The sequence below is a fragment of the Lemur catta genome, chromosome Y (genome assembly GCF_020740605.2).
Source record: "Lemur catta isolate mLemCat1 chromosome Y, mLemCat1.pri, whole genome shotgun sequence".
In the NCBI taxonomy this organism is placed as follows: Eukaryota; Metazoa; Chordata; class Mammalia; order Primates; family Lemuridae; genus Lemur; species Lemur catta.
This window is the reverse complement of record NC_059156.1, coordinates 3,676,428-3,703,625: the sequence shown is the minus strand read 5'-3', so window position 1 is coordinate 3,703,625 and position 27,198 is coordinate 3,676,428. Positions and strand designations below refer to the sequence as shown.

The window sequence follows — 27,198 nt, the reverse complement described above, 5'->3', positions numbered from 1 at the left end:
CAGAGTTGGTGAGAGAAAGAGACACAGAGTTCAGTTGAGAGGCATGTGAGTGTGGAGGCTGAGAGAAAGGAGGAAGGCAGAGAGAGGGAGAGACAGAGCGACAGTTCAATTGTGTGTGAGAGAGAGACACAGAGAGAGAGACAGAGAGAGACAAAGACGGACAGAGACAAAGAGACAGGCCAATACACATGTAGAGTCTGCATTCGTAAGGAGAGTCACACTGGAGCCCTGACTGATCCGCACCCTAAAATTACTTCCATTGCAGGAGACTTAGCATGGACTATCATGATATCTCATGGACCATATTGATAAAAAGTGAGGACACAGAGACACTGCCATGGGGTTAGGACAGGGGAAATGTTGGGCAACTACTTCCACTGACACTGAAACTTTGAGACGCCTTAGAATAGCTGAGGAGATAGGTTCCCTCATCACTCACAGCCTGTGTACTTGCAAGATCATCTTTGGTCCCCTTTCCCCAGGGTGACTCACAAGGCCAAGCAGTGGGACTGGCACCCTCAGGGGGCAGTTTCAGCTTTGCTGTCTGAGGCCTGGCCTCCCTTTACCATCCTATTGTCTGGTAGGTTCTTTCTTATTCTGGTTGTGGTGGGCCCACACTGGCTTACAGTGGGCAGCTGAAGGCCCCTACACAAACTTTCCTGTGTTCTGTGGCACCTGGCTGAATCTTTCTGCAGAGCCCTGAGAGGAGCAGAAGGAAACCACAGCAGGAGGGATGGGCCAGTCTCCATTGCTCTGGATCCAAAGACAAATCCCAGTCCCATCCACTGCACACTCCTCAGAACAGATTTCCCTTTGCCCAAAAGGAACCATCTAGACACCAGCAGGAAGGAACAGCCTGGATAGAGAGTAGGACCATCATTCTTGCTCACGGGAACCTCCACCTCCTGGCCTGAAGCAATCCTGCTGCCTCAGCTTCATGGATAGCTGGGACAATCGCGGCCCACCCCTACACCCTCTTATATATATTTAGTTTTACTAACTTATATATATTTAGTTTTAGAGAGACAGGCTCTCGGTGTTGCTCCATCTGCTCTCTAACCCATGAGGAAAGGAATCCTCCTACCTCGGCATCCAGAATGGTAGGATTACAGCCGTTAGCCAATGAGCCTGGCCCACTTCAGCTTTTCATATCACAAGGCCAAAAGCTCCGCCCTTGTTGCATCATGTTACTACCACCCATTTTGGTATTGGGTCCCATGAACAGGAGGGATCATGATGTTCAATTATGCGTACACTGGTTTCTCCTTACATAACTATCAATGAGTCTTCCTACACGTTTTTAAATATCTATGTGCTGACATCTTATTCACATGAAATTCCTATTCCCTTTACTGTTGCCTGCTAGTGCTTCCTCTGGCCTTCTGCCTATGCCTGGGCTTCCCAGCCTGTACGATGGTCACCTGCAGGCTGTAACCCCTTTTGAGAAATACAGCTCTCCTTTCCAAATTCATGAGACTTGCCATTCTTCATTAGAAAAATCTATGTATCTGTCTATCTATGTGTCTATGTAAAGGATGATACATTCACATCCTTTACATACTATATGTGAAGGGGTTAGGGTCTATGAGAGGTAAATAAACACTGATATCCAAGGCAAAAAGAATCTGTGCCTTATACCCACCTAGTTTTCCCAAAACAAATAAGGATAATGTTATCAGAGTAGGGCTCGTATAAGAAAGAAACCCAGATTCTTCAATGAGGATGAAGGGTACCAGGATTCTGAAACATCTACCTGCAAAGAAGAAAACTGAGAAAGCAAATCCCCTAAAGCAATCAAAATTTCAAAACTTTTGGAAGGGGAAAAGCTCAGTGCTACTCTGGTGAGTAGGACATAGGTTTACGAGCCAGGATCTTACAACCACATTCAAGTTAAGAGGAGGGCAGACTCTGCACACATAAGGAAGTTCACGGTTATGTCGACAGAAGAGCATACTGCCTGTAGTCAGAGCCTATGCACATGTAAGACATGTTTCTCACAGCCGGGAAGTTTCCAATCAACCTGGTGGGCGTATACATAACATTTCCTCAAACAACCTATCACCCAAGGACTTTCTCACCTGCACAGAGTATATTTTCCAGGGGAGACCACATGCAAGTCCAGAAAGCGAGTCTCAGAATATTTTTGGAAATACAGAAATTATCCCCTTTGTAGACCTTATACCAAGTAAGTTTTCTCAACACAATGGTCTAAAAGTAGAAAGCAACATCAGTGTGAGGCACCTCTGACATTTCACAGATGCATGCAAATTGAGTTTCATTGAATTTCAGCACATTAAAAACATCATTCACCATGGTCAAGTAGCATTTCTCCCAGAAGTAGAAGAATGGTTCCACACAGAGAAACCAAAGAATATGATGCATATCTGTAGCAGAATAGGGGCAAAAACTCTATGGTCATTTCAACAGATGAAGAAAGACCATTTATCGAAATTCAACATCTCTTCAAGGTAAAATCTGTCAACAAACTATGTACAGAATAACGTACCTGAAAACCATAAAAACCACTCGTGACAACTCTAGGGAAACCTCAGTGTGAATGGGGAAAAGTTGGAACATTTTGTGTAATATCTGGGAAAAGACAAGAATGGACACACGTCCCTACTTCTGTTCAACAAAACCCTGGAAGTTCTAGCCAAAGGTATTAAACAGGAGGAAAACCAAATCAAACCAAAACAAACAAAACAAAATGGAAGAAAACATAATCAAAAGGAATAAGTTAAATATTCCTTGTTTCCCTACGGTGTGCTATTTATATATAGAAAAATCTAAAACCAGTAAAAATGAAGAAACTCATTGAAGTTTTGCAATTCAAAATAAGCCTGTAAAAGCAGTAGAGTTTGTAGACACTAATGGTAATCGGTCCGAAAAATAAGGCAGCAAAATAATTTCAGAAATCCATACTTAGGGATAACTCTAACCACGGAAGTGAAAAAGTGTCGACTTGATGAAAGACAACAAGAAATTGATAAATCTTTGAGGAAAGAAATGGAAAACTGTCACCAATCAGTGTAAGAATATTTCATGTTCCTTGACAGTGTTAAAATCTCAGCAGTACACAAAGTGATCCAAAGAGTCAATGCAATCTTTATCAAAATACCGGTGACATTCAAGACAGAAATACCAAATCAATAAATAGATATATTAAAACCCTAAAATTGCTTGGTAAAACAAAAAATGCCCAGAATACCTAAAGTAATTTTGAGCCAAGTGAACAAACCTGGAGACATCATTCTACCTGACTGCAAATTATACCACGAAGTTATGCTGATAAACAGCACAATACTTGAATAAAACAAAATACATGGGTAAAGAAAAAGAAGAGAGAGCCACGATATAAATGTATGCATGTACAGTCAAATAACTTTTGAGAAAGAAGCCAAGAATAGGCAAGGAATAAAATACAGTCATTTCAAAAAATGATATTGGGGAAACGTTGGAGTGTACATGCAGAAAAATAAAGGTAGATTTTCTTGCCATATAAAAAATCAGTTCAAAACAGATTAAAGATTTAAATATAAGGCCTCAGACTGTAAAAATACTGAAAGGAATCATAAGGGACAATTTCCATGATGTAGCTCATGACAATTACTGTCTTCATATGATCTCAAAACAACGGTAAACAAAAGTAAAGAAACACAATGGGTTTATATCAAACCAAATGACTTCTGTACAGCACAGGAAACAGAAACTGAGAAAAGAGACGTTTCGGAGAACGGCAGAAATTCTTTTCATTCCATATAGATGTAAAAGGGCTTAATGCTTTACCATAAGTAAGGAATTAATCTGAATAGCAAGAAAAGAGCCTCATTAAAAAATGGGCAAAAGGCCTAAATAAGCATTGCTCGAACTGACACACACATATGGCCAATAGATATATTTAAAATGTTCAATGCCACTAACTATTACGGAAAAACAAATCCAAACCGCGATGAGGTTTTGACCTCACTCTTGTAAGACTGTCTATCAACAGAAAAACGAAAGATAAGGGGTGGTGAGGAAGTAGAGAAATGCATGTAACACTTGCCTAATGTTGGGGGAAACGTAGATTAGATCTGCCATTATGAAAAACAGTATGGAAGTCCCCAAAAACCCTAAAAATAGGAGGAGAAATACCCTGCAAGATCCATCAATCATATTAAGGGTGAGTGTATCGACGGTAAATGACATCAGTTTGTCAAAGAAATACCTGTCCTCCCGTGTTTGTACCTGTGCTATTCACATTTTACTATTGCCGACATATCGGCGTATGCTAGCTTACTTCCATATTGAACCATTCCGTTTCGGAATGCATAAAGAAATTGTGGTACATGTACAAAGTGGAATACACATAGCCATTATAAAGAAAGGGCGGGAGCACTGGAAGACAATGTCCCATTCTCACCCTGTGGAATGTAATTCTTTTTTAAATATAAAAGCAAAAGAAGAAAATTCTTTAACAACAGTTCTTTTCTCTGAATATCTGACATCCATTCAATTCTCCTATCCCGCAGGTGAGGCCGTAACACCATTATTTGTCCTATTTCCATACATTGTTTGTTTATTTTACCCCTCTCTTCTCTATACTTGATAACTGAGGACACGGATTTTTTTCCATCTTATCACACGATGATGAACACAAATCTAAGTTGTTTGTGTTTTTTTAGTAAAATATTATGAAGAAATTGTGAATACACAATGATTGTTAAATGAATAATCAGAGAACATACTAGGGAGAAATTATACTCAATTCCTTTCATCATTGCTTTAGAAAACAGAAATCAATCAACCTTTGCTCCCTCGTAGGAAGTTCCATGGTACCTTCCTTCAAAAGTTCTCATTGTCCTGTGGGAACCACAGTTATTACTAAGTAAAAGTAAGCCTATATTTTTATATATTGATTGGGTTAGCGATTTGCAGTAACAGTACAGTTATTCTTTTTTTACAATTATATCAGTATTAGATATGACTTACAATAAAGGATTTTTTTATGCCTTACCAAAAGTCATTTCCCAAATAATCTCAAAGGAGTTACAACATTTTGATCCAGGATTGGGTAAAATGGACAAATTCAGGTACATAACTGCTCAGAGAAGCAAGCTAAATTTAGTCAGATAGATGACAACAGACTCAATTCTATAGAAAAACACGGTGTGTCAAAGACTGGCATGGTACAGAGATATGAGTCTGCAAATTGACACAGGCAGGGCAAAAGCATCAGAAGGACAAGGGCACAGGGACAGACAGGGACGGAGACAAACTCACACACAGAGAGAAAGAATTATGGGCACATAACAAACATGATTTTCATTTGAAACAGAGCACACCTCCAAGACTCTGACAATGAGAAACAACAAGTATGATTCCGTGATATTCAGGCAGAATGCTCACAGATTGTCAGGTGACACTGTACTTTGTGGCCCCTAGGCACTGATAATCAGTGAAAGAAAAAGTTAGGAAACTTGTGTAACTTTCTATAATAAGAGCCCCACATCAGTGCTCATGTGACTGTACTAATAGGGCGGAGGTACACCTAAACCTTGAGGAAGAAACTCAGTAAGCTGCAATCACTAGTGTGGACAAGGAGGCCAACCCACCAGATACCGGCATTCAAGTCAAGAGGAGACACCTAATGATTTTGCTACCTTCTGCATGACAGGTTTGTCCCCACTTCATTCCACGACTGGGCAGACTGGTAAAGAGCCCTGCCATTTAATCTTCTTAGCAAAATCTATTTATCACCATGCCAATCTGCTAAGCTCCAACTCAGATGTCCGCATTGCAGTTTACAAGAGAAGGGAATGTACTCATAATGGTGTTCCTTATTGTGTCTTTACCTAATATAGGGTTTTATATAGGTAAGTCCTCCGAAATTTCCTGGTTTACAGTTCCTGGAGGAGCACACAACTTGCCTTCCCATTTCCATCTAGGGTGATTAGAGCAGTCTCCTTTAACCAGTGCAATAGTATAAGAGGTTTCACTATGTGGGAGCTGTAAAGGTCCCCGCAGGTTGGGGTCAAGTTTTGAAGAACTCATTGCTCAGCATCTGTGCGTCATGGAGACAGTAGCCAGAGCATGGCCAAGGCTCCCTCTTGAGAGCCTCAGGTGACCAAACCCAAGCAGCAGCAAGGCGAGTTAGATTTTAATATCTAAAAGCTGATATCTATGAGAAGGTTTTCCATGCAGATTGCAGGTAGAAAATATACACGTGAACTCTGCCAAACACTCATCCCTGAAAGACCATAGGTCTTCTCACAAAAGCTATGGGCCAGGGAGTTAGTTCATGTTGGCCAAGAATGTGTAACTACAGTATTAGTGTGTTACCGGCAATGGGGCCCACGTTGGAAATGATTTATCTGGGAATAAGTACAGATTTTCTGGGTTAAACCCTGAAATGTCCCTTCATCTCTGGCAGTCAATCCCTTGTTCTGTGCGGAGACGCACTTATTTCTGGAAGCAGCTACCCACTGGGGAAGGAGCACCCTGAGTTTTGTCATTCTGGGTGGGGCTTGTAACTCATGCTCTGCAGGCAACCCCAGTTCTTTCCCTTTTCACTACTTAACCACACACGTGGCCTGTGGAAAAGGCCACAAACGTGGACCCCTCAGGTTATAGAAGCAGTGTGCAGCGTGTTTCACAGAAGTGTCCTTGTTGCAGTTTACATGAGAAAGTAATGTACTCATGATGGTGTTACTTGTTAAGTTGTTGAGTCTTCACCTAACATAGAGTCTCATGGAAAAGACTAATCCATCCCAGAATAGGAACACTGACAGTAGCATCTGCAGAAAGGCAGCACGCATGTGGATCACCTGGCGTTGTGTAAGAATGACTCCACCCATCTGTTTCCCTCAGCTCTGCCTGTTTGCATTTTTTACCCACACTGAGTCACTTGGAAACAAAGACTTTCTCATGAGGTCATGCGTATGAGGAATGTGGTTGATCAAGCCTTTGTTTTGTTTTATTTAGGCACCCCTGCCAGAACGAGAAAGTCGTATGCTTCCTATCCTCCCCTGTACCTCTGTGTTCTTTCCCAGAACCCCACCCTATGCTCATTTCTTACAACATTGCTGGCAAACCTGGTCCTGTGAGGTTCATTGTTCCAGCAAAGAGCCATGCATTCATCTAATGAGGACAATTAATTCAACTGTGAAACCAACATTAAAATATCCATCATCATGTCTTGTCCTCCTGTGTCTTGTAATATGCAAGCGTAAGGATCACTGGAGGTACCTTATAAAACCAAATTGAGCACTGAATTGTTTCGGGTCCTTGACCACTAGCCACTGTCATCAAACTACCCTCCTTTTCTCTGAATACAAGTAAGTCTCCAACTTAGCTAGCTTCTCTTCTCTTCCTCCCCAATACCTGCCCTGTAGCACAAATTCTGACCTCAAATGGAAATCCCAAAAATGACACATCCCCCCTCTTACATCATAGGCCTTGATCCTCTTTGGTAAACTCTAACGCAGAGTACATAGATAGATACATATGTATATGTAATTACAGATACAGAGAGAGCTTGATGCATACAGATACATAGACATAGACAGAGGTATTTTTAACTCACCCCATTCAGTACATTAGCAAACACTCAGACACACATTCACACACTAGACAGTGTTTATTTTTTCTCCCTCAGTACACTCCAAATTCATCCAGATGTCTTGCTGTCTGCAGTTGTCACCACCTGATCTGATTGTCCTTTATTTTCTCTGACTTTGATCATATGGAGTAGTCATCTCTTGCAGCTCGAGTAGCTTTGGGGGTTGGGCTCTCATAGTTTAGGCAAATTTCTGGCTCCACCATATTCAACTCCAAACTGTAAAGTGTCCTAAAACACACATAAAAATGCATTTCCTCTGAAAAATACCAAAAGTTCTTCTAATTTCTCAATTCCCTGACCAAGGTGCTCTCTTCCCCTACTGTGACCTCTTCAATTGCCTTCTAACCTTGTTTAACAAGTGCTGCCGATAATCCCCGCCCCATCCCTGCTATTCTCTGTGTGTCTCCAATAAGCTTAGATTAGACATAAGGAAATTTAAAAAAAACCAGAAATTTGGTGGTAAAACATGGGAAAAGATGGTATCCATATCTACAGCCATTGTGGAATGTGTAAGAGAAAAAAATATGTAAGATTGACCCCTTAAGGGAGAAGAAGGATAACCAAGGGTAGGGTTGACTGTAATAGAAGGCAGTTCTAAGAAGTGAAGTAGTGATTCTGCCTTGCTTCTGTCTGAGTGACTCTGGACATTCAGTATGCTTCTATTGGCTTAAGATTCCCCAGTTATCAGCTGGTTTGCATTGCAGTCCCTAATGTTCCTGTTTGACCTAAGGCCCTGGACGACCTGGGTTCTGTTCACTTCCTGTCTTCCTCTGAGCATTAATTTTTACCTCTGGGACATGAATGCCCAGGTCCCAGACAACATGCATTTGAACCCTCACTTCCTGAGCGTCTCACCTGTCCTCTGTTTCTTCCGCAGGCGCCTTCATTCTTGTATAGTAGCACAAGGGAGTGAGACACAGGTCTTCAGTGATGATTTATTAGGGAAATCAGAACAGGTCAGGCAAGGGTTTGGGCAAGTGTCACAAGCAGCTGGCAAACCCACTTAGGCCATGTAAGACATTCCCCAGGAAGGTCCCACCTCAGCAATCGTGTAAGAGTCGGTAAAGTTGTGGTCAGAAAACCAGTTGAAGAAGTTAAGACTGCTGTTCTGGTGTGCGTGGCTGTGGGCCTCATGCTCATAATCCTGATACCACTGAACTGGAGAGGAATGAGGTGCTCTGAATTCTGTAGGAAAATGGGCATGTAGGAAGGAGCTAGGGCACATGGGCACTGATGTACCCACCATCCTCACGACCCATCCAGAGAGTCACATCTTACCAGTAATGTTAACGAGATATTCCTTGGTAACCACTTTTTTCCGGAAGTAGGTTTTGTTCCCGAAGAACAGCAAGATCCTGTAGCAGCTTTTGGGATGCTTGATTTCCTCCACCTGCCAGCCGGAAAGGGAAAGTGAGGACAGCTTAATTCTCTAATCAGGTGACCTTCTCTTTCTTGCCTGTAAGAATTAATTATCTTCCTCGCCATTCCCCTCTAAACCCACCAACCTACGTTTCCCAGGCCTGACCCCCAAATGGATCATGTAGCTAACCATGTCCTCCTCTCGGACACTGACCAGGATCGACATCTGGGGCTGTTTCACAAACTGCATGAGGTCGAGGATCCTTCATATGCTGAGAAGGGAAGGCTACAAACAACAGAGCAATTCTGGAAAGAATACAGCCGGGTAGGGCATATCTCACACACCTGCTACCAAACCTCCCTTTCCCCTTTTCCTTCTCCTGCATTAAGGCCGTTAGGTGGAAATCTCATTCCCATGCCAAGAAGAGACTACCACTACTGAGGAACAGAAGGGCTACTTCTTGTGAGTTCATGCTCTCTTCTGTTTCTGTCCCAGGCATGGCAGAGTCATTCTATATTATGTATGAACACTGTCCCTGTTCTGACTGATGCAGGTGAACATTCAGGCCTCCTTCCCTGTAGCATTATTCTGAGGGAAACTGCTGCTATTTGCAACTACTTCGTGGTAGGCACCATTATGATTCAAACCTCTGCCTATCACCCCAATAGTGCATTTGTGCCACATACATGGGAAAAGTTGTGACTCACATCCTGTGTTCTTTCATTGAGACAGGGTCACGCTCTACGCCCAGACTGGAGTGCCTTGGCCTCATCATACCTCGCTGTGCCCTCCAAATCCAGCCTAAACTGGTGCTGCTGACTCAGCCTCCTGAGTACCTGGGACTACAGATAGGTGACACAATGCCACCTTTGTGTGTGTGTGTATATATATATAAATATATATACATATATATTTGGAACAGGGTCTTCTCTTGGTCTTTAATTGATGGCCTCCAGTAATCCTCCCTTCTCAGCCTTGCAAAGTGTCACCAACTTTATAGATGACATTTTCATTAGCATGACTTAACACTTTGCCTAGCACACGTCTCTACAGCACGATCTAGACCAACAATCAAAAGGATAGGGCTTTGGCCCAGAAGCCAGATTGTCCCGGATGATGGACATCCTGTGGTCAAGGTGAGCCTGCCACCTTTGCAACACCCTGCACATCAGCCCAGTGTGGGCCTTGCTGGCTTGGCTAGTCACTGGCTCCAGATCTAACTGAAGAGCTTCCAGGGCCTCCAGTGTGGTCTGGGACATCCTGGGGCAGCTCCCTGCCTCTGCCTGCTTGTTCTTCTTATCCTCCTCTTTCTCCTGCACTTCCTCCGCCGGCTCTTTCTCCACACATGCCCCACGCTGCTCTTCTTCCAGTTGTCTTCCTGCTGGCTTGGCCTGGGAGTCACCCCTACAGGGTGATTGTGCAACCGCTGCCAATCAGAGAGAGGGTGGAAGGGGTCCCACTGGGTGCTCCCTCCCTCGTCCTCAGGCCCGCAGCTACCCACCCTCCTGGGCACTTGAGCCTGGTTCTGCCAGGAGCAGCTGTAGGTGCCCGGGCTTCTCTTGTAAGGAGTGTTAAAAGTGCATATCTGCTCCGTTGCTCTCTGGTCGCATCCCTGTATATTAGGTGACATGGGGCCACTAGAACACAGAAAACCCTCAACGGTATGTGTTGTGCACGAGAGACGGCACGTGATATCCCACAAGGAGACAACAAGGGGAGGGAACCGGCTGGTGCTACGGGGGTGGGTGGCAGCTGCGGGAAGCCAGGCTACAGCAGGAGACCTGGGCCCAGAGCAGACAGCACCGCCGCCACAACTGGCCCATGTCCCGGACCATACAGACCATATTCACAGGTCTCCTGCCCGATGACAGCCCTTTCTTTCCCAGGACAACAGAAGACCACACTGGCCTGCACTCTTGGCCTATGGGAGAAAGCAGGACAGAATGCCTGGTTCCAGTGTGCAGCTCGGTCCTGGGAAGAGAAAGCTGCCAGACGCAGGTGGCTGTCTACTAATCGGTAGGAATGTGGTTGGTGGGACTTGGCATGACTCTCCACGTGTCGTGGGCTGGCCTTGTGGAAGTCCAGGGCCTTGTGAGTGCCTCAGAAACATAACACAGCTGCTGCCAGCTGTGCCCTGTAGCAAGTATGCTCGGGACTCTGTCTGCAGTTGTTGACCCTGGGCCAGGTCAATAGGGAGCTTGATGATTCCCAGGGTGGAGACCCAGTAAACCCCATGGTGTCCTGCCAGTCCAGGAACCAGTGCTTACAACACAGGGGAGCTCAGGCTGCAACTTCCAGCCAGGTCCCAGATGTTGGTGCATCGGGATCATGTCCAGCACCCCCCACAGTGGCACTTGGGCTAGTGAATGAACTCAGGGCCAGTGTCAGAGGCAGAGCAAGGGACAGAACTGGAATAGAAAGGCAGAGAGAAGGGAGAGCGAGGAGACTGAGGGAAAGAGTGGACACAGGTGGAAAGGACACAGAATGAGGAAGTGGCATTGGCTCTGTGAGCGGGCTAGATCAGACTCTTCCTGAAGCTTGCTTTCAAAATGATGGCAGGAACGCAAGGAGGAGGGGTGGCGTCCACACTGCAGGCTTCCCAGCTGCCCACCCCACGAAAGGACTTCTTTATGCCCAGAACACCACAGGTAATTTAAGTGGGTCCTTCCACATTCCTTCCTGCAAACACCGGTGTCCCGCTCTGCCCCCAACCTGTCAGGCTTTCAGCACAAGGCTTTGCCCAGACATATCACAAATCATTCTCACCCACAATATTTTCAGATGCAGTTCAAGGGAGGAAGAAAAAACTGAGACGTGCTAAGAGGTAAGTATGTAGGATATGATAATGCAGTCACCGTCTGATAACCACACTAAAATTTCTCCTATCTCTACTCTTTGGGTGAAGGTCTGATCTCCCATGGGGAAGGTGCCTGCCACGTGCACTTGAGGGGAGGACATTTCTGTGAGGGGTGTTCCCTTTGTGCATAGGTGAGTTTTGCAGGTCCGTGCAGGAAGCCTGTCTTGCAGATCTCCTCCTCCTCCTCCTTACCCCGGCATGGAGGCCTGTTACCTCAGAGAGGGAAAGAGTCTACCAAGGACAGTTGTACTCACGACATGTTTGGTGACTGAGGTTCCTGGCTTGGCATCTCCCGATCTGGTGGTACAGCGCATGTGCAGCCCTGTGTCTGCTGGCTTCCTCGTGTTCGACAGCAGACCATGGCTGTCCTCAGTGGCAAACCTGAGCTTCCGCGTGCCAGGGTGGTGAGGTGGAAGGTACCCTGCCAGCAAGGATAGATGCTCAAAGAAAAGCTCTATGCCCCTACTTGTGTAATGTCCCTACCCCTCTGCTCTGTCCACTTTTCCCTCATATGTGAACACCTACAGATTAGGCACTCATCACACCTTCCTTTCCTTACACATCCATCTGCTCCCAGGACACCTCACTGGCCGCAGCACTGTTTCCTGGCCTGTGAACATGTGATGATGCTCTGTCTTTGTGAAGCCATTCACAGGCGTTCAACCCCACGTGACCATCCCCTGGACATGTCCTGCTGTGGTGCTGTGATGGTGCAGCCCATATCCTAAACATGAGCCTTTCTCTACCTAGCAAGCTAGAGAGGGCCTAAAGGACCAGCTCTCTCTCTAATGGGCACGTTTGGTTCAGGGAAAACACAAGAATACCTTGTCTGGGTAAATATCTCTTGGGGTTCCTGAGGCTAGGGTGGCACTGCAGCCAGTGGAAACCAGAGGTTATATAAAATTCGGGGACATATCTGGTGAGTCTCCTCCTGTCTACTTTAGAATTCACAGAGGAATGCCGCAGACGATAGGAACTTGGCTTTTCTATTTAACTCCTCTCCTCCCTGCTCCTGGAAACATAGAATTCTCACATTGCTCCCAGAACAAACATGTTATTCCATCCAGAGAGGATCGCTGAATGACTGCTGCCTCTGGTATTCCTGGCAGAGATGTGCTCTATTTTAGTCTTCGAAGGGTGTCTTGGTGTGCCATGCACCAAAGCAAATTGTCCCTACTGCTTACCCAGCCAGAAACTACAAACACCAACAAAGAGATGGCTTAGTTGACATGAAAGGGTTTTACTCCGTGGTAAGGGCGGGATGACACAAGAAGCCAAGGTGAATAGTCAGACTGAAAAATCCAATAGCAGCCCATGTAGCATGAGAGCACTGAGTGGGATATGGACAGAAAGGGCACAAATATTACACATGCAGGGCATGGAAGACTTCAGACAGATGGGCTTATAGCACTAGTCAGAGAAAGAGATACAGAGTTGAAGGGGCAGACTTGTGAGAGTGGAGGCTGAGGGAAACGACGTACACACCCACACACACGCACAGAGACAGAGAGAGAGTGAGAGAGGCCAATACAAATTCACAGTGTGCATTCATAAGCAGAGTTACACTTGGGCCCTGACTAACCCTCACCAGGAAAATACTTCCATTCAAGCAAACTGAGCACAAAGTGTCATGATACCATGCACACCTTATTAGTGTGGAATCAGGACCCAGACGCTCTGCCATGGGGTCAGGACAGGGACACAGCTGGGCGACTACTTGCATTCAGAGCAAAACGAATGTTTTCACCCCTTAAAATGGCTGTGGAGACAGGACCACTCCTGCCTCCCACCATGCAGCCCAGGAAGAGCATGTGTAGGCCCCTTTCCCTGGGGTGATTCACGGGAGCAAGCTGTGGGACCGGAACCTTCAGAGGGCAGTTTCAGCTTTGCTGTTGAGGTCTGGCCTCTCTTCACCACCTCCACCACCTGGCAGGCAGTGTGGAAGTCTATTTGTTGTGGGCCTGCACTGGCATTTGCTGGGCAGCTGAAGGCCCCTGCACAGGCTTTCCTGTGTTCTGTGGCACCTGGCTCGATCCTGCTGTGGAGCCCTGAGAGGAGCAGAAGGAAACCCACAGGAGCAGGGAGGGGCCAGTCTCCGTTGCTCCGGGGCAAACCCAAATCCCAGTCCCACTCACCGCACACTCCTCAGAACACAGTTGCCTTTCCCCAAATGAACCCATCCTAGACACCGACAGGCATGAGAAGCCAGGGTCCTTAAAGGGTAACTCCACAGAGCATAGCAGATCTGTGCCGATGCCCACCCTGTCTGCAAGGGTGTGGATGTGCACGATGCAGAGGTCAGAGCTGGTCTGGGCTCCCTCTCTAGAGCCTCAGGCACCTGCTGTGCGTGGCTGGCTCAAACCCAGCGGTCAGGTCTCAGGCCAAAACGCCCCAAAATGCAGGAAGTTTCTGGACTTCTTTGCAGGAGAGTAGAAGTAATCGCACATGTGTCTGTCAGTCCCTCACTCTGAAAATACCTGCTGGGCCCCCAAAGAGAGCATAAGAAGCCAGAAAGTGTGGTGAGAAGGGGGCAGGCAGGTGTACACGGGAGAAGTTCAGCCTGCTGCCTGGCCAGGGAGATGCCTGTCTTACACGAGGGCCACAGACACACCTGGGGCACCCCTTGGGATCACCCCTAGCCAGCTGTGGCACAGTTACTCCCTCACCTTGTCGTCAGGCTCCAGGTCTTCTCTGGAAGTGGCTCCCTCTTACGGATGAGCCCCGGGGGAGCTGGCCATGGCCAAGGTGAGGTTTGAAGCCTCGGTCCCTGTCCTTTCTGTGCAATAGCAGGAACTCCCAGGATGGCATCCTCTGGGCAAGACAATCCCAGGGGGCACACAGCGTGCTCATGCCTCACACCCCGGTCTGCTCAGTCCCTACCTCCTCCTGTCTCTATGTGGATGTCAGGGTACAACTCCAGCAATAAAAACGATGCTCAGGGGCCTGTGGAATTGCCAGGGCACGTGCCTCTTCCTCGTTATGGCCCTGGGCCCTACAGGAAGCGGGAGAGAGCCAGTGATCCTTGGGACCCCACAGTGCTGCCACATGCCCCGTCAACCTCCAGCCCTGCCTCCACGCACCTCCCACTGGCACGTCCAGCACCTTTGCTGGGAACGCTCCTCCCGGGGGCTTGGACTGGGCACCCTGAGGGCAGTGCGCATGCATGTTCCTGCCAGGACAAGTGGGTCACGAGAAGTCCTCGGGGGAATGTTGCCCTGTTTTCTTCCCCTCAGCCCCTGTGACCATTCTAGGGAAGGTCCTGGGGGAATCTTCCACATGCCTATGGAAGACTAGAAAGGAGGTGTTGCCAGCCACACAGGCACCTGTCACCAGGCCTTGACTGCCACATGCCCTCGTGTTACATCTGCCAGCTGATCAGTGCTTACCCCTGCCCACGCCAGAGTAGGGAGAAGGCCAGCCTCCCTGCCAAGTCTGTGCCTGTCGTGTCCAGGGCTTCCTCCTCTTTCAGGGGCAGCCCACTGAAACACACAGGGACTCACATGGAATTCAAGGGCACCCCTCCCAGGTCCCATTTACTCACAGCCTCCTCCCAGTTTCCCAGGGAAGCACTCAGGGACACAACGGAAATTGATAAGAGTTTATTGCCATGTAAGGGCCACTGCACATGTAGGGCATCTCTGTATCCTACAGCAGCCGTCCGTTCCTGTGGAGTCTTCCTCCTGGGACAACCAAGTAGACTATTAAAGTCTCTGAGTAGCAGAAGCTCCCCAGGTTTCCAACGCTAACATCTAAAAAGCTGTGTGTAAAGCACAGGGATCACACACAGACACAAACAAATACACAGACACGCACGCACACCCATTCATGTAAACACATTCTCACATATTTGAACACACACACAATATACACATACACACTGGCACAGGTTCAAAGGAGAGTAGGTGTCTGTGAAGACAAGGGGAGCCCACAGCTGTTGGTTCCCATATTCGTTCCCCAGGACTCACTATGCCTTGCCATTCTGTGATCCCTTCAAGTCTGCATCCCATGGGCCCCCAGTGTGTTTCCCAGTTTCCCAGACAATGGCCCATGCCGTCTGCACGGGCTGCAGTGCAGGTGTGGGCATCGTGGAGAAATTCCGGAGGAGGCTTGGATTTTCAACTCAGACACTGACAGAGGGGCATCACCATGGGCAGCAACATGTAGACATCTGCCTGCTGGCTCAGAGGGACGGAGGCCCCACTGTGTGGTTGCTACCAGGCCTCAGGGTGGGGGGGATGCCATGGCATGACAGTTCAGAGAAACACAGTTTCCAGTTACTCCTGGCTTCCTCTGGGGGTCTTGCAGCTTGAGGTACCCCAATCCTGACCTGTTGTCTTCTCAGTTCCCCACTGCCAGCTTCTCTCCCACCTCCCTGTGACTTGGGTTTGCTCACTGCTCTCACTCTGACTCTCAGCATTTCTACAACTTCCCAGGTAACCGAGAAGCAAGGGTTTGGCCCATACTTTGCTCTACTCACCTGGCGCCCTCTGTGTTTCTTCACACCAGGTCTTCATCCCTGGGGTAGTAGTGCAAGGGAGCGAGCCACAGGTCCTCGCTGATGATCTGGCAGGGCAACAGGGACAGGTCCACCCAAGGATCAAACCCACATCACCAGAACCCGAGAAACCCACGGAGGTGACCTCAGAAGACGTGCACAGGAGCCCCACCTCAGCAATCCGGTTAGAGCCCGGGCAGTTGTGTTCGCACAACCAGCTGAAGAAGCTTACATCGGTGGAGTCCTGCTCCCTGAATGGGGCTTCACCCTCATAATCCCAGAACCACTCAATGGCAGAGGAACGAGATGCCCGGTAACCTAAAGAAACAAACAAAGAAACAAAAAAAACCCAAAACTTAGGGAAGTGTCCTCGTGCGGCCTACACCCCCTCAATGCCCCTCCCCCACCACCCAGGCGGGCATGTCCCACCAGTGATATCAAGGTGATACTCCTTGACGATCACTTGATTCCGGAAGTAGGGGTTGGGAAGGAAGAAAAACTTCATCCTACAGCGGTAATTCTCCAGGCTTACTTCCTCCACCTGCCAGGGAAAAAGAGGGTGAAGGAGGAGGAGTCTGTGCTGAGGGGGTCTCCTTGATGTTTGTATGAGTCCTTTACCATTGCCAGCTCTGCCACTCAAGCTGTCCCCATCCTGTCCCACTGACCCTCCCCAGCCAGACTCCGTCCCCCAGGCCTGACCTCCAGATTGATCATGTAGCTCAGCACGTCTTTGTCTTGCTCCGTGATCACAGCTGACAGCTGGGGATGGTACACAATCTGCCTGAGGTCAAGGAGCCTTTCCACACTAGGGAAAGAGGCCAGGAGCCATGCAGCATGTCTGGAGAGCATGGAGAACGAGGGAGGGTGGGGGCACAGAAGCCCCCAGAGCCCCACACTTACAGCCCTCCCATGGCCTTCCTCAGCCCCTGCCTGGCCCCAGACATGCTCAGGACTAGGGTTTTCCTGGGCGTGGGTAAGTCTGAGAATCCTGCACAGAGTCAGGGAGGGCTGTTTCCTGAGGCCCTCTGAGCCCCAGGTGGCCCTCGTGTGCTGGCCGCAGGACACACACTGCTGACGTCTGCATGGGCTCTGTCCTCTCCTCACGCCCTCTGTCAACTTGGGCTCCTCCCTACGTGTGGGCGTGTGCCTTGAAGGTACCACTGTGAGCGTGAGGGGAAGCTGCCTGTGTCGGTGCCCAGGAGGGCACGTGTGCCCTGTGCCCCAGACATATGCCAGGGAGAAATGCACAAGACAAATGGAAAGCAATCTTTGCGTCTGGTGCTTTACAGAGTACAGTAGGTTTCTTAAGGTGAGCCCCAGATTTTCACCACATCCTGTGGAGGCTGATTGCTAGCTGCAGCGAGTCACAGTGGATCTCCATGGCTGCAAAAGCTATGTGGACTCCCAGCTCTCTGGGGTGTTCCTCAGTTACCTGTCCTTCAAAGTTCTGCTCTGTGGCAAAGGCTTCTTTTGACATTTCCCCCCATTTTGGGGAATCCTGTTTTGCTGCTCGTCCCGACCATGTGTTCCCACACTTCCTACAGGCTCACAGGATCCCCCCACAGCGGGTGCTGACATTGGCATGAGGGAGGCCTGGGGGTCCGGCCCCACTGCCGCTCTCCCTCTTCTGCCTTTTGCAGACCCCTTCCCCTCCTGCGTGGCTCCCTGCATGCTCTTTACCCATCCCCCTAGGTGGCCACCTGCTGATTCCGAAGCGGTAAGGATACAGCTCTGGCCCAGAAGCCAGGGATGGCCTGGATGATGGCCCTCCTGCGCTCAAGGTAAGCCTTCTGCCGCTGACGGAGCTTGAGCTTCAGCCGAGCGAAGACCTTGCTGTCTGCAGCATTCGCGGTGCTCAGCTCCAACTCCAGCAACTCCAGCGCCTCCAGCGGGGAACTTGAAGCCGAGACGCAGCGCCCGGCCTGCGCCTGACTACTGTCCTCATCTTCATTATCCTCCTTGTCATCGTCATTGTCGTCTTCTTCCTCTTCTGCCACCACCTCCACGGCCTCCAATATGTCCTCCACCACCAGAACCTCCTCCTCCCCTGTGGGCTCCGCCAGGGTCACACATTCCGGCAGACCCCCCACGCTGAGCACAACGCCCCCCTCGGTCGTCCCACAGACCGACAGCTGCACCGCCCAGCCCACCGCACGGGCCCCACAGGCCCCCGGGGCCGGCTCCCCGGGAGGGCCCTGGGCCTCAGCCTCCTGAAGGGCCCTGCCCAGACCTGGGCCGTGCCAGGCTTCCCGGGGAGGCTCGCTGGCCCCGGGCCCCGTCTCACCCGCCATGTGGCCCTGGTGCTGATTAGCGTCAGCTGCGACGGAAGGGCAGGCAGGCAGGTCCCAGAGCGGACTGGCAGAACCCAGCGGCTGCAGGCCCACGCTAGGCCTGAGAGACGCCTGGAGCGCACACGGCCCGGCCCTGGCTGGAGCCCCCTCGCGGGCCTATAGTCAGCACGCACGCGCACGCCGGCCTTGGTGCCGTCAGGCTGCCGGATTGGTCGGAAGCTCCCGGATCCACCCGCGGCTTGCCTGTCTCTCACTGCCGCCAATCGGTGGGAGGATGGAGGCCTTCAAGCTGGCTGGTCCCGCCCCTCCACCCGCCTGTGAGCCATCCCGCAGGGCACGCCTCGCTTTGGGGCCGAAGCTGTGGCCTTGGGGCTGCCGACTCAGCATGCGCCCTGGGCCTCTGAGTCCCAACATACCCGAGCACCTTGCGGCCGGCATGGGGCGTTGTCAGCTGCAGTGCAGGCCTCTGCTGTCTGCTTTTCGGGAGAGTGGAAAGTGCACGTCTGCTCCCTTTCCACCTGGTCGCATCCCTGGGAATGCTAAGCAACTCACTGGGGGGGTTGGGAGCTGCCCTCCGCACAGAAAGTCAATCACTGAGACACTGAGGAATCTTAAGGAGGATTACATTTATTTCCGTGGGTGCGTTAATGCAGAGGGGAGGTAGGGACTGTCCCAAATGCGCCTCCCTGCCCAACAGGGAGCGAACTCAAGAATGCGTTAGGGGTGTGAGCACCGTTGCGTGGTACAGGTGTAGCGCCGGGCAGGCAAGTGCACTGAGAAATTATGCTCGTACATATGTCCCATGGTGAAAACAGGAGGGCGAAGGCCCTCCTAGGCAGACGCTTTAAGTGAACTGCGGGGAATATTCGCTGTTGTTTCAGCCTCGTGCACATGCTCAGTGCGTTTTTAGGTACAGCTATTGGGTGGAATATCGCTTACACTGACAGTTCCCACCAAGCATGTGGTGGGAGAAGGTGCACACTTTCCTGCCAAAGAAACGCAAAAGACAATGCATTAGTACACCGCAAAGTTATAAAGTTCTGGTGTTTCAGTTTGGCCATACAATTGTCTATTTTCAGCCTCATGTAGAGTGTAGCTGCTAAATCACCCTGGCTGAGATAGGTCTTGCTGGCACGGCCATTTAGAGGGGCCAGACATTTCAGTGAACTAAAAGAATTTTTGAGCAAAGCTTTTCAGGTTTATCAAACCGGTTACACGTAGGATGTGACATTGGCCTCGAGGGAAGCCGGCGAGCATTTATTGGAAGGAAGCATGCACACCACATGGCACTGGGGAGCCCACAGCAGGAGAACAGAGAGGAGGCCTTCTCTGCTGTGGGGCTTACAGGGGAGAGCCTCCTGGTGCCTGGCGAGCGTGGGATAGCTTGGCTCCAGAGGCCAGCACCGTCTCAGGACTGGACGAGGTCCCAAAACATGAAGCACAAATGATGTATCCACAATCCTGCCACATGACACCAGCTTGCTTCCCAGGGCAACACAATGACCCCTCTGCCTGTGACGGTGGCTGACCAGAGGTGACCCAGCGGTATCCCCGATTTCTGGGGTGCAGACTTTTATGCAGCTCGGTCCATGCAAATATCAGCGTGACAGAGGCCAAGTACATATATCTCAGCTATGTGGGAATCTGGATACTGGGATGTGGTGTCACTCCCCACATGGACTGGCTTCCACATGCCCAGTCTTGATGAGAACAAGAGAGACGTGCTACAGCTGCTGCTGGGCTTTCCTGTGGCAAATATCCTCGGGCCTGTGTCTACATTTCTAGACAATTGGCAAGGTCGGAAGGGAGGCAGATGATTCCCTGGGTGCAGACCCATTAGATCCCATGGTGTCCTGGCAGCCCAGTTACCAGTGCCTATGACAGAGGGGATCTCAGGCTGCAACTTCCAGTCAGGTCCCAGATGCAGCTGGGTGGGAATCGCTGCCACCGCAGACCAGAGTGGCAGTTGGGCTAGTGAATGAGTTCAGGGCCAGGGTCAGAGGCAGAGGAACGGCCAGGTCTTGAACAGAAGGACAGAATGAGAAGGGAGAGCGAGGAGACTGAGGGAAAGAGTGGACACAGATGGAAAGGACACAGAATGAGACAGTGGCACTGGCTCAGTGAGCGGCTGGATCAGACCCTTCCTGAAGCTTTCTTTCAAAACAACCGCAGGAATGCAAGGAGGAGGGGTGGTGTCCACAATGCAGTCCTTCCAGCTGCCCACCCAACGCAGCACAGCTGAAATGACTTCTTTATGCCCAGAATGTCACAGGTAATTTAACTGGGTCTTTCCACATTCCTTCCTGCAGAGACCTGTGTCCCGCTCTGCCGCCAACCTGTCAGGACTTCAGCAGAGGGTCCTGTCTAGCCATGTCCGGAATCACCCTGACCCGCAACATTTTAAGATGAAGTTCAAGGCAAGGAAAACCATATGGTGTGTTTAAGAGGTAAGTGTGTTGGATATGATAATGCAGTCACCATAACAGAACTTTAATAAAACTTCTCCTATCTCTGCTCTTCCAGCGATGGTCCCATTTCCCATGGGGAAGGTGCTGCCACGTGTACCTGATTGGGAGGACATTTCTGTGCAAGATGTTACTCTTGTGTCCTCGTTTGTTTAGCGGGTCCATGCAGGAAGCCTGTACTGCACGTCTCCTCGTCCTCCATACCCATGTATAGTGGCCTGTTGCCTCCAAAATGGAAAGAGGCTATTGAGCATGTTGTACTCATGAGATGTTTGGTGACTGAGGTTCTGGCCTGGCATCTGCCGACCTGATGGTTTAGCATATTTCAACCCCTGTGTCAGGTGGTTTCCTCCCCGGGCCAAGCTCATTGTGGAGAATGTTTGGCTGCAGTCCCTGGACCAAGTAGGAAACATAATCTCCAACATATCAGGCTGACGACATGAAAGGGACCCTGCCAAAAAGGGTGGATGCTCAAAGGAAAGCTCTATGCCCCAGCTTGTGTAACATCCCCACCCTACAGCTTGGCACCTGTTGCCGGGGACAGGTTACGACTGCAAAGTAGACAATTGTCACACCAGTTTTTCCTTGCAGATCCTTCTGCTCCAAGGATATCACCCTGGGATCACCACTCTTTTCTGGGCTGTGAGCCTGGAATCCTGCTCTGTCTCTGTGAAGCCCTTGACAGGCGTTCATCCCCACCAGACCATGCCCTGGAGAGGTGCTGTTCTCCCACTGGGAGAGTGTAGACCTTGTCCCATACATAGGACTTTTCCTACCTTGCGAGGTGGAGTCCGCCACAGGAAACCGGCTCTCTCTGCGTAGTGCACCCCTTGATCCTCAAAACACAAGAATAGGTTTTCTGGGTTAATATCCTTGAGGGATCTTGATGGAATGGTGACACTCAGGGGTGTGTTAAAGAGAGGATTTTTAAGATTCAGGGACATTTCAGATGGATTTCCCTAGGTAGTTACAATTCAAAGAGGATTCCAGGAGACAACATGAAATTGGCCTTTCTATTGAATTTCCCTCCTCACTGCTCCCGGAAGCACAGAATTCTAAAATGGCTTGCAGAACAATCAGGCCTTTCCTTGCAGAGTGGATGGCTGAATGACTGCTTCGCCCAGGATACTAACCAGAGACGTGCTACCTTTCGGTCACTGAGGGGTGTCTTGGTGGCCCATGCCCCAAAGTAAACTATCCCTACTGCTTACCCATGCAGAACCGCCAAACTCCAGCAAACAGATGGCTTAGTAGACACGAAATGATTCCGCTCTGTGGCATTAGTGAGATGACAGACACAAGGTGGGATGAACAGTGGAAGTGACAAAGTGATAGCAAGCCTGGGAGGATAAGGCCACTGACTGGCAGATGGACCTAAGGAGCAGAAATGTTAGACAAGCAGGGCACGGAAGGCTTCAGACAGACGGGCTTGCAGAGTTGGTGAGAGAAAGAGACACAGAGTTCAGTTGAGAGACATGTGAGTGTGGAGGCTGAGAGAAAGGAGGAAGGCAGAGAGAGGGAGAGACAGAGCGACAGTTCAATTGTGTGTGAGAGAGAGACACAGAGAGAGAGACAGAGAGAGACAAAGACGGACAGAGACAAAGAGACAGGCCAATACACATGTAGAGTCTGCATTCGTAAGGAGAGTCACACTGGAGCCCTGACTGATCCGCACCCTAAAATTACTTCCATTGCAGGAGACTTAGCATGGACTATCATGATATCTCATGGACCATATTGATAAAAAGTGAGGACACAGAGACACTGCCATGGGGTTAGGACAGGGGAAATGTTGGGCAACTACTTCCACTGACACTGAAACTTTGAGACGCCTTAGAATAGCTGAGGAGATAGGTTCCCTCATCACTCACAGCCTGTGTACTTGCAAGATCATCTTTGGTCCCCTTTCCCCAGGGTGACTCACAAGGCCAAGCAGTGGGACTGGCACCCTCAGGGGGCAGTTTCAGCTTTGCTGTCTGAGGCCTGGCCTCCCTTTACCATCCTATTGTCTGGTAGGTTGTTTCTTATTCTGGTTGTGGTGGGCCCACACTGGCTTACAGTGGGCAGCTGAAGGCCCCTACACAAACTTTCCTGTGTTCTGTGGCACCTGGCTGAATCTTTCTGCAGAGCCCTGAGAGGAGCAGAAGGAAACCACAGCAGGAGGGATGGGCCAGTCTCCATTGCTCTGGATCCAAAGACAAATCCCAGTCCCATCCACTGCACACTCCTCAGAACAGATTTCCCTTTGCCCAAAAGGAACCATCTAGACACCAGCAGGAAGGAACAGCCTGGATAGAGAGTAGGGCCATCATTCTTGCTCACGGGAACCTCCACCTCCTGGCCTGAAGCAATCCTGCTGCCTCAGCTTCATGGATAGCTGGGACAATCGCGGCCCACCCCTACACCCTCTTATATATATTTAGTTTTACTAACTTATATATATTTAGTTTTAGAGAGACAGGCTCTCGGTGTTGCTCCATCTGCTCTCTAACCCATGAGGAAAGGAATCCTCCTACCTCGGCATCCAGAATGGTAGGATTACAGCCGTTAGCCAATGAGCCTGGCCCACTTCAGCTTTTCATATCACAAGGCCAAAAGCTCCGCCCTTGTTGCATCATGTTACTACCACCCATTTTGGTATTGGGTCCCATGAACAGGAGGGATCATGATGTTCAATTATGCGTACACTGGTTTCTCCTTACATAACTATCAATGAGTCTTCCTACACGTTTTTAAATATCTATGTGCTGACATCTTATTCACATGAAATTCCTATTCCCTTTACTGTTGCCTGCTAGTGCTTCCTCTGGCCTTCTGCCTATGCCTGGGCTTCCCAGCCTGTACGATGGTCACCTGCAGGCTGTAACCCCTTTTGAGAAATACAGCTCTCCTTTCCAAATTCATGAGACTTGCCATTCTTCATTAGAAAAATCTATGTATCTGTCTATCTATGTGTCTATGTAAAGGATGATACATTCACATCCTTTACATACTATATGTGAAGGGGTTAGGGTCTATGAGAGGTAAATAAACACTGATATCCAAGGAAAAAAGAATCTGTGCCTTATACCCACCAAGTTTTCCCAAAACAAATAAGGATAATGTTATCAGAGTAGGGCTCGTATAAGAAAGAAACCCAGATTCTTCAATGAGGATGAAGGGTACCAGGATTCTGAAACATCTACCTGCAAAGAAGAAAACTGAGAAAGCAAATCCCCTAAAGCAATCAAAATTTCAAAACTTTTGGAAGGGGAAAAGCTCAGTGCTACTCTGGTGAGTAGGACATAGGTTTACGAGCCAGGATCTTACAACCACATTCAAGTTAAGAGGAGGGCAGACTCTGCACACATAAGGAAGTTCACGGTTATGTCGACAGAAGAGCATACTGCCTGTAGTCAGAGCCTATGCACATGTAAGACATGTTTCTCACAGCCGGGAAGTTTCCAATCAACCTGGTGGGCGTATACATAACATTTCCTCAAACTACCTATCACCCAAGGACTTTCTCACCTGCACAGAGTATATTTTCCAGGGGAGACCACATGCAAGTCCAGAAAGCGAGTCTCAGAATATTTTTTGAAATACAGAAATTATCCCCTTTGTAGACCTTATACCAAGTAAGTTTTCTCAACACAATGGTCTAAAAGTAGAAAGCAACATCAGTGTGAGGCACCTCTGACATTTCACAGATGCATGCAAATTGAGTTTCATTGAATTTCAGCACATTAAAAACATCATTCACCATGGTCAAGTAGCATTTCTCCCAGAAGTAGAAGAATGGTTCCACACAGAGAAACCAAAGAATATGATGCATATCTGTAGCAGAATAGGGGCAAAAACTCTATGGTCATTTCAACAGATGAAGAAAGACCATTTATCGAAATTCAACATCTCTTCAAGGTAAAATCTGTCAACAAACTATGTACAGAATAACGTACCTGAAAACCATAAAAACCACTCGTGACAACTCTAGGGAAACCTCAGTGTGAATGGGGAAAAGTTGGAACATTTTGTGTAATATCTGGGAAAAGACAAGAATGGACACACGTCCCTACTTCTGTTCAACAAAACCCTGGAAGTTCTAGCCAAAGGTATTAAACAGGAGGAAAACCAAATCAAACCAAAACAAACAAAACAAAATGGAAGAAAACATAATCAAAAGGAATAAGTTAAATATTCCTTGTTTCCCTACGGTGTGCTATTTATATATAGAAAAATCTAAAACCAGTAAAAATGAAGAAACTCATTGAAGTTTTACAATTCAAAATAAGCCTGTAAAAGCAGTAGAGTTTGTAGACACTAATGGTAATCGGTCCGAAAAATAAGGCAGCAAAATAATTTCAGAAATCCATACTTAGGGATAACTCTAACCACGGAAGTGAAAAAGTGTCGACTTGATGAAAGACAACAAGAAATTGATAAATCTTTGAGGAAAGAAATGGAAAACTGTCACCAATCAGTGTAAGAATATTTCATGTTCCTTGACAGTGTTAAAATCTCAGCAGTACACAAAGTGATCCAAAGAGTCAATGCAATCTTTATCAAAATACCGGTGACATTCAAGACAGAAATACCAAATCAATAAATAGATATATTAAAACCCTAAAATTGCTTGGTAAAACAAAAAATGCCCAGAATACCTAAAGTAATTTTGAGCCAAGTGAACAAACCTGGAGACATCATTCTACCTGACTGCAAATTATACCACGAAGTTATGCTGATAAACAGCACAATACTTGAATAAAACAAAATACATGGGTAAAGAAAAAGAAGAGAGAGCCACGATATAAATGTATGCATGTACAGTCAAATAACTTTTGAGAAAGAAGCCAAGAATAGGCAAGGAATAAAATACAGTCATTTCAAAAAATGATATTGGGGAAACGTTGGAGTGTACATGCAGAAAAATAAAGGTAGATTTTCTTGCCATATAAAAAATCAGTTCAAAACAGATTAAAGATTTAAATATAAGGCCTCAGACTGTAAAAATACTGAAAGGAATCATAAGGGACAATTTCCATGATGTAGCTCATGACAATTACTGTCTTCATATGATCTCAAAACAACGGTAAACAAAAGTAAAGAAACACAATGGGTTTATATCAAACCAAATGACTTCTGTACAGCACAGGAAACAAAAACTGAGAAAAGAGACGTTTCGGAGAACGGCAGAAATTCTTTTCATTCCATATAGATGTAAAAGGGCTTAATGCTTTACCGTAAGTAAGGAATTAATCTGAATAGCAAGAAAAGAGCCTCATTAAAAAATGGGCAAAAGGCCTAAATAAGCATTGCTCGAACTGACACACACATATGGCCAATAGATATATTTAAAATGTTCAATGCCACTAACTATTACGGAAAAACAAATCCAAACCGCGATGAGGTTTTGACCTCACTCTTGTAAGACTGTCTATCAACAGAAAAACGAAAGATAAGGGGTGGTGAGGAAGTAGAGAAATGCATGTAACACTTGCCTAATGTTGGGGGAAACGTAGATTAGATCTGCCATTATGAAAAACAGTATGGAAGTCCCCAAAAACCCTAAAAATAGGAGGAGAAATACCCTGCAAGATCCATCAATCATATTAAGGGTGAGTGTATCGACGGTAAATGACATCAGTTTGTCAAAGAAATACCTGTCCTCCCGTGTTTGTACCTGTGCTATTCACATTTTACTATTGCCGACATATCGGCGTATGCTAGCTTACTTCCATATTGAACCATTCCGTTTCGGAATGCATAAAGAAATTGTGGTACATGTACAAAGTGGAATACACATAGCCATTATAAAGAAAGGGCGGGAGCACTGGAAGACAATGTCCCATTCTCACCCTGTGGAATGTAATTCTTTTTTAAATATAAAAGCAAAAGAAGAAAATTCTTTAACAACAGTTCTTTTCTCTGAATATCTGACATCCATTCAATTCTCCTATCCCGCAGGTGAGGCCGTAACACCATTATTTGTCCTATTTCCATACATTGTTTGTTTATTTTACCCCTCTCTTCTCTATACTTGATAACTGAGGACACGGATTTTTTTCCATCTTATCACACGATGATGAACACAAATCTAAGTTGTTTGTGTTTTTTTAGTAAAATATTATGAAGAAATTGTGAATACACAATG

At 47.8% G+C, this 27,198-nt stretch overlaps 2 protein-coding genes across 4 annotated transcripts in view; both read right to left on the bottom strand.

Annotated features, from left to right (window-relative positions):
* The window catches only part of LOC123629050 (F-box-like/WD repeat-containing protein TBL1X), a 1,209,717-nt gene that overhangs the window by 304,776 nt on the left and 877,743 nt on the right, over positions 1-27,198 (bottom strand). The gene's annotated exons all lie outside the window — the stretch shown is intronic.
* On the bottom strand, positions 15,402-17,369 carry LOC123629061 (testis-specific Y-encoded protein 1-like). 2 transcript variants are annotated; one of them, XM_045539005.1, is made up of 5 exons: positions 17,012-17,369; positions 16,742-16,853; positions 16,485-16,630; positions 16,295-16,380; positions 15,402-15,497 (listed from the first exon to the last, which is right to left on the bottom strand). In XM_045539005.1, the coding sequence occupies exons 1-4, from the start codon at positions 17,159-17,161 to the stop codon at positions 16,315-16,317; spliced, it is 474 nt and encodes a 157-aa protein (XP_045394961.1). In that variant the 5' UTR covers positions 17,162-17,369; the 3' UTR covers positions 15,402-15,497; positions 16,295-16,314. The 2 variants fall into 2 exon arrangements, with proteins under 2 accessions (XP_045394961.1, XP_045394962.1); XM_045539006.1 differs by having other exon boundaries at positions 16,545-16,630.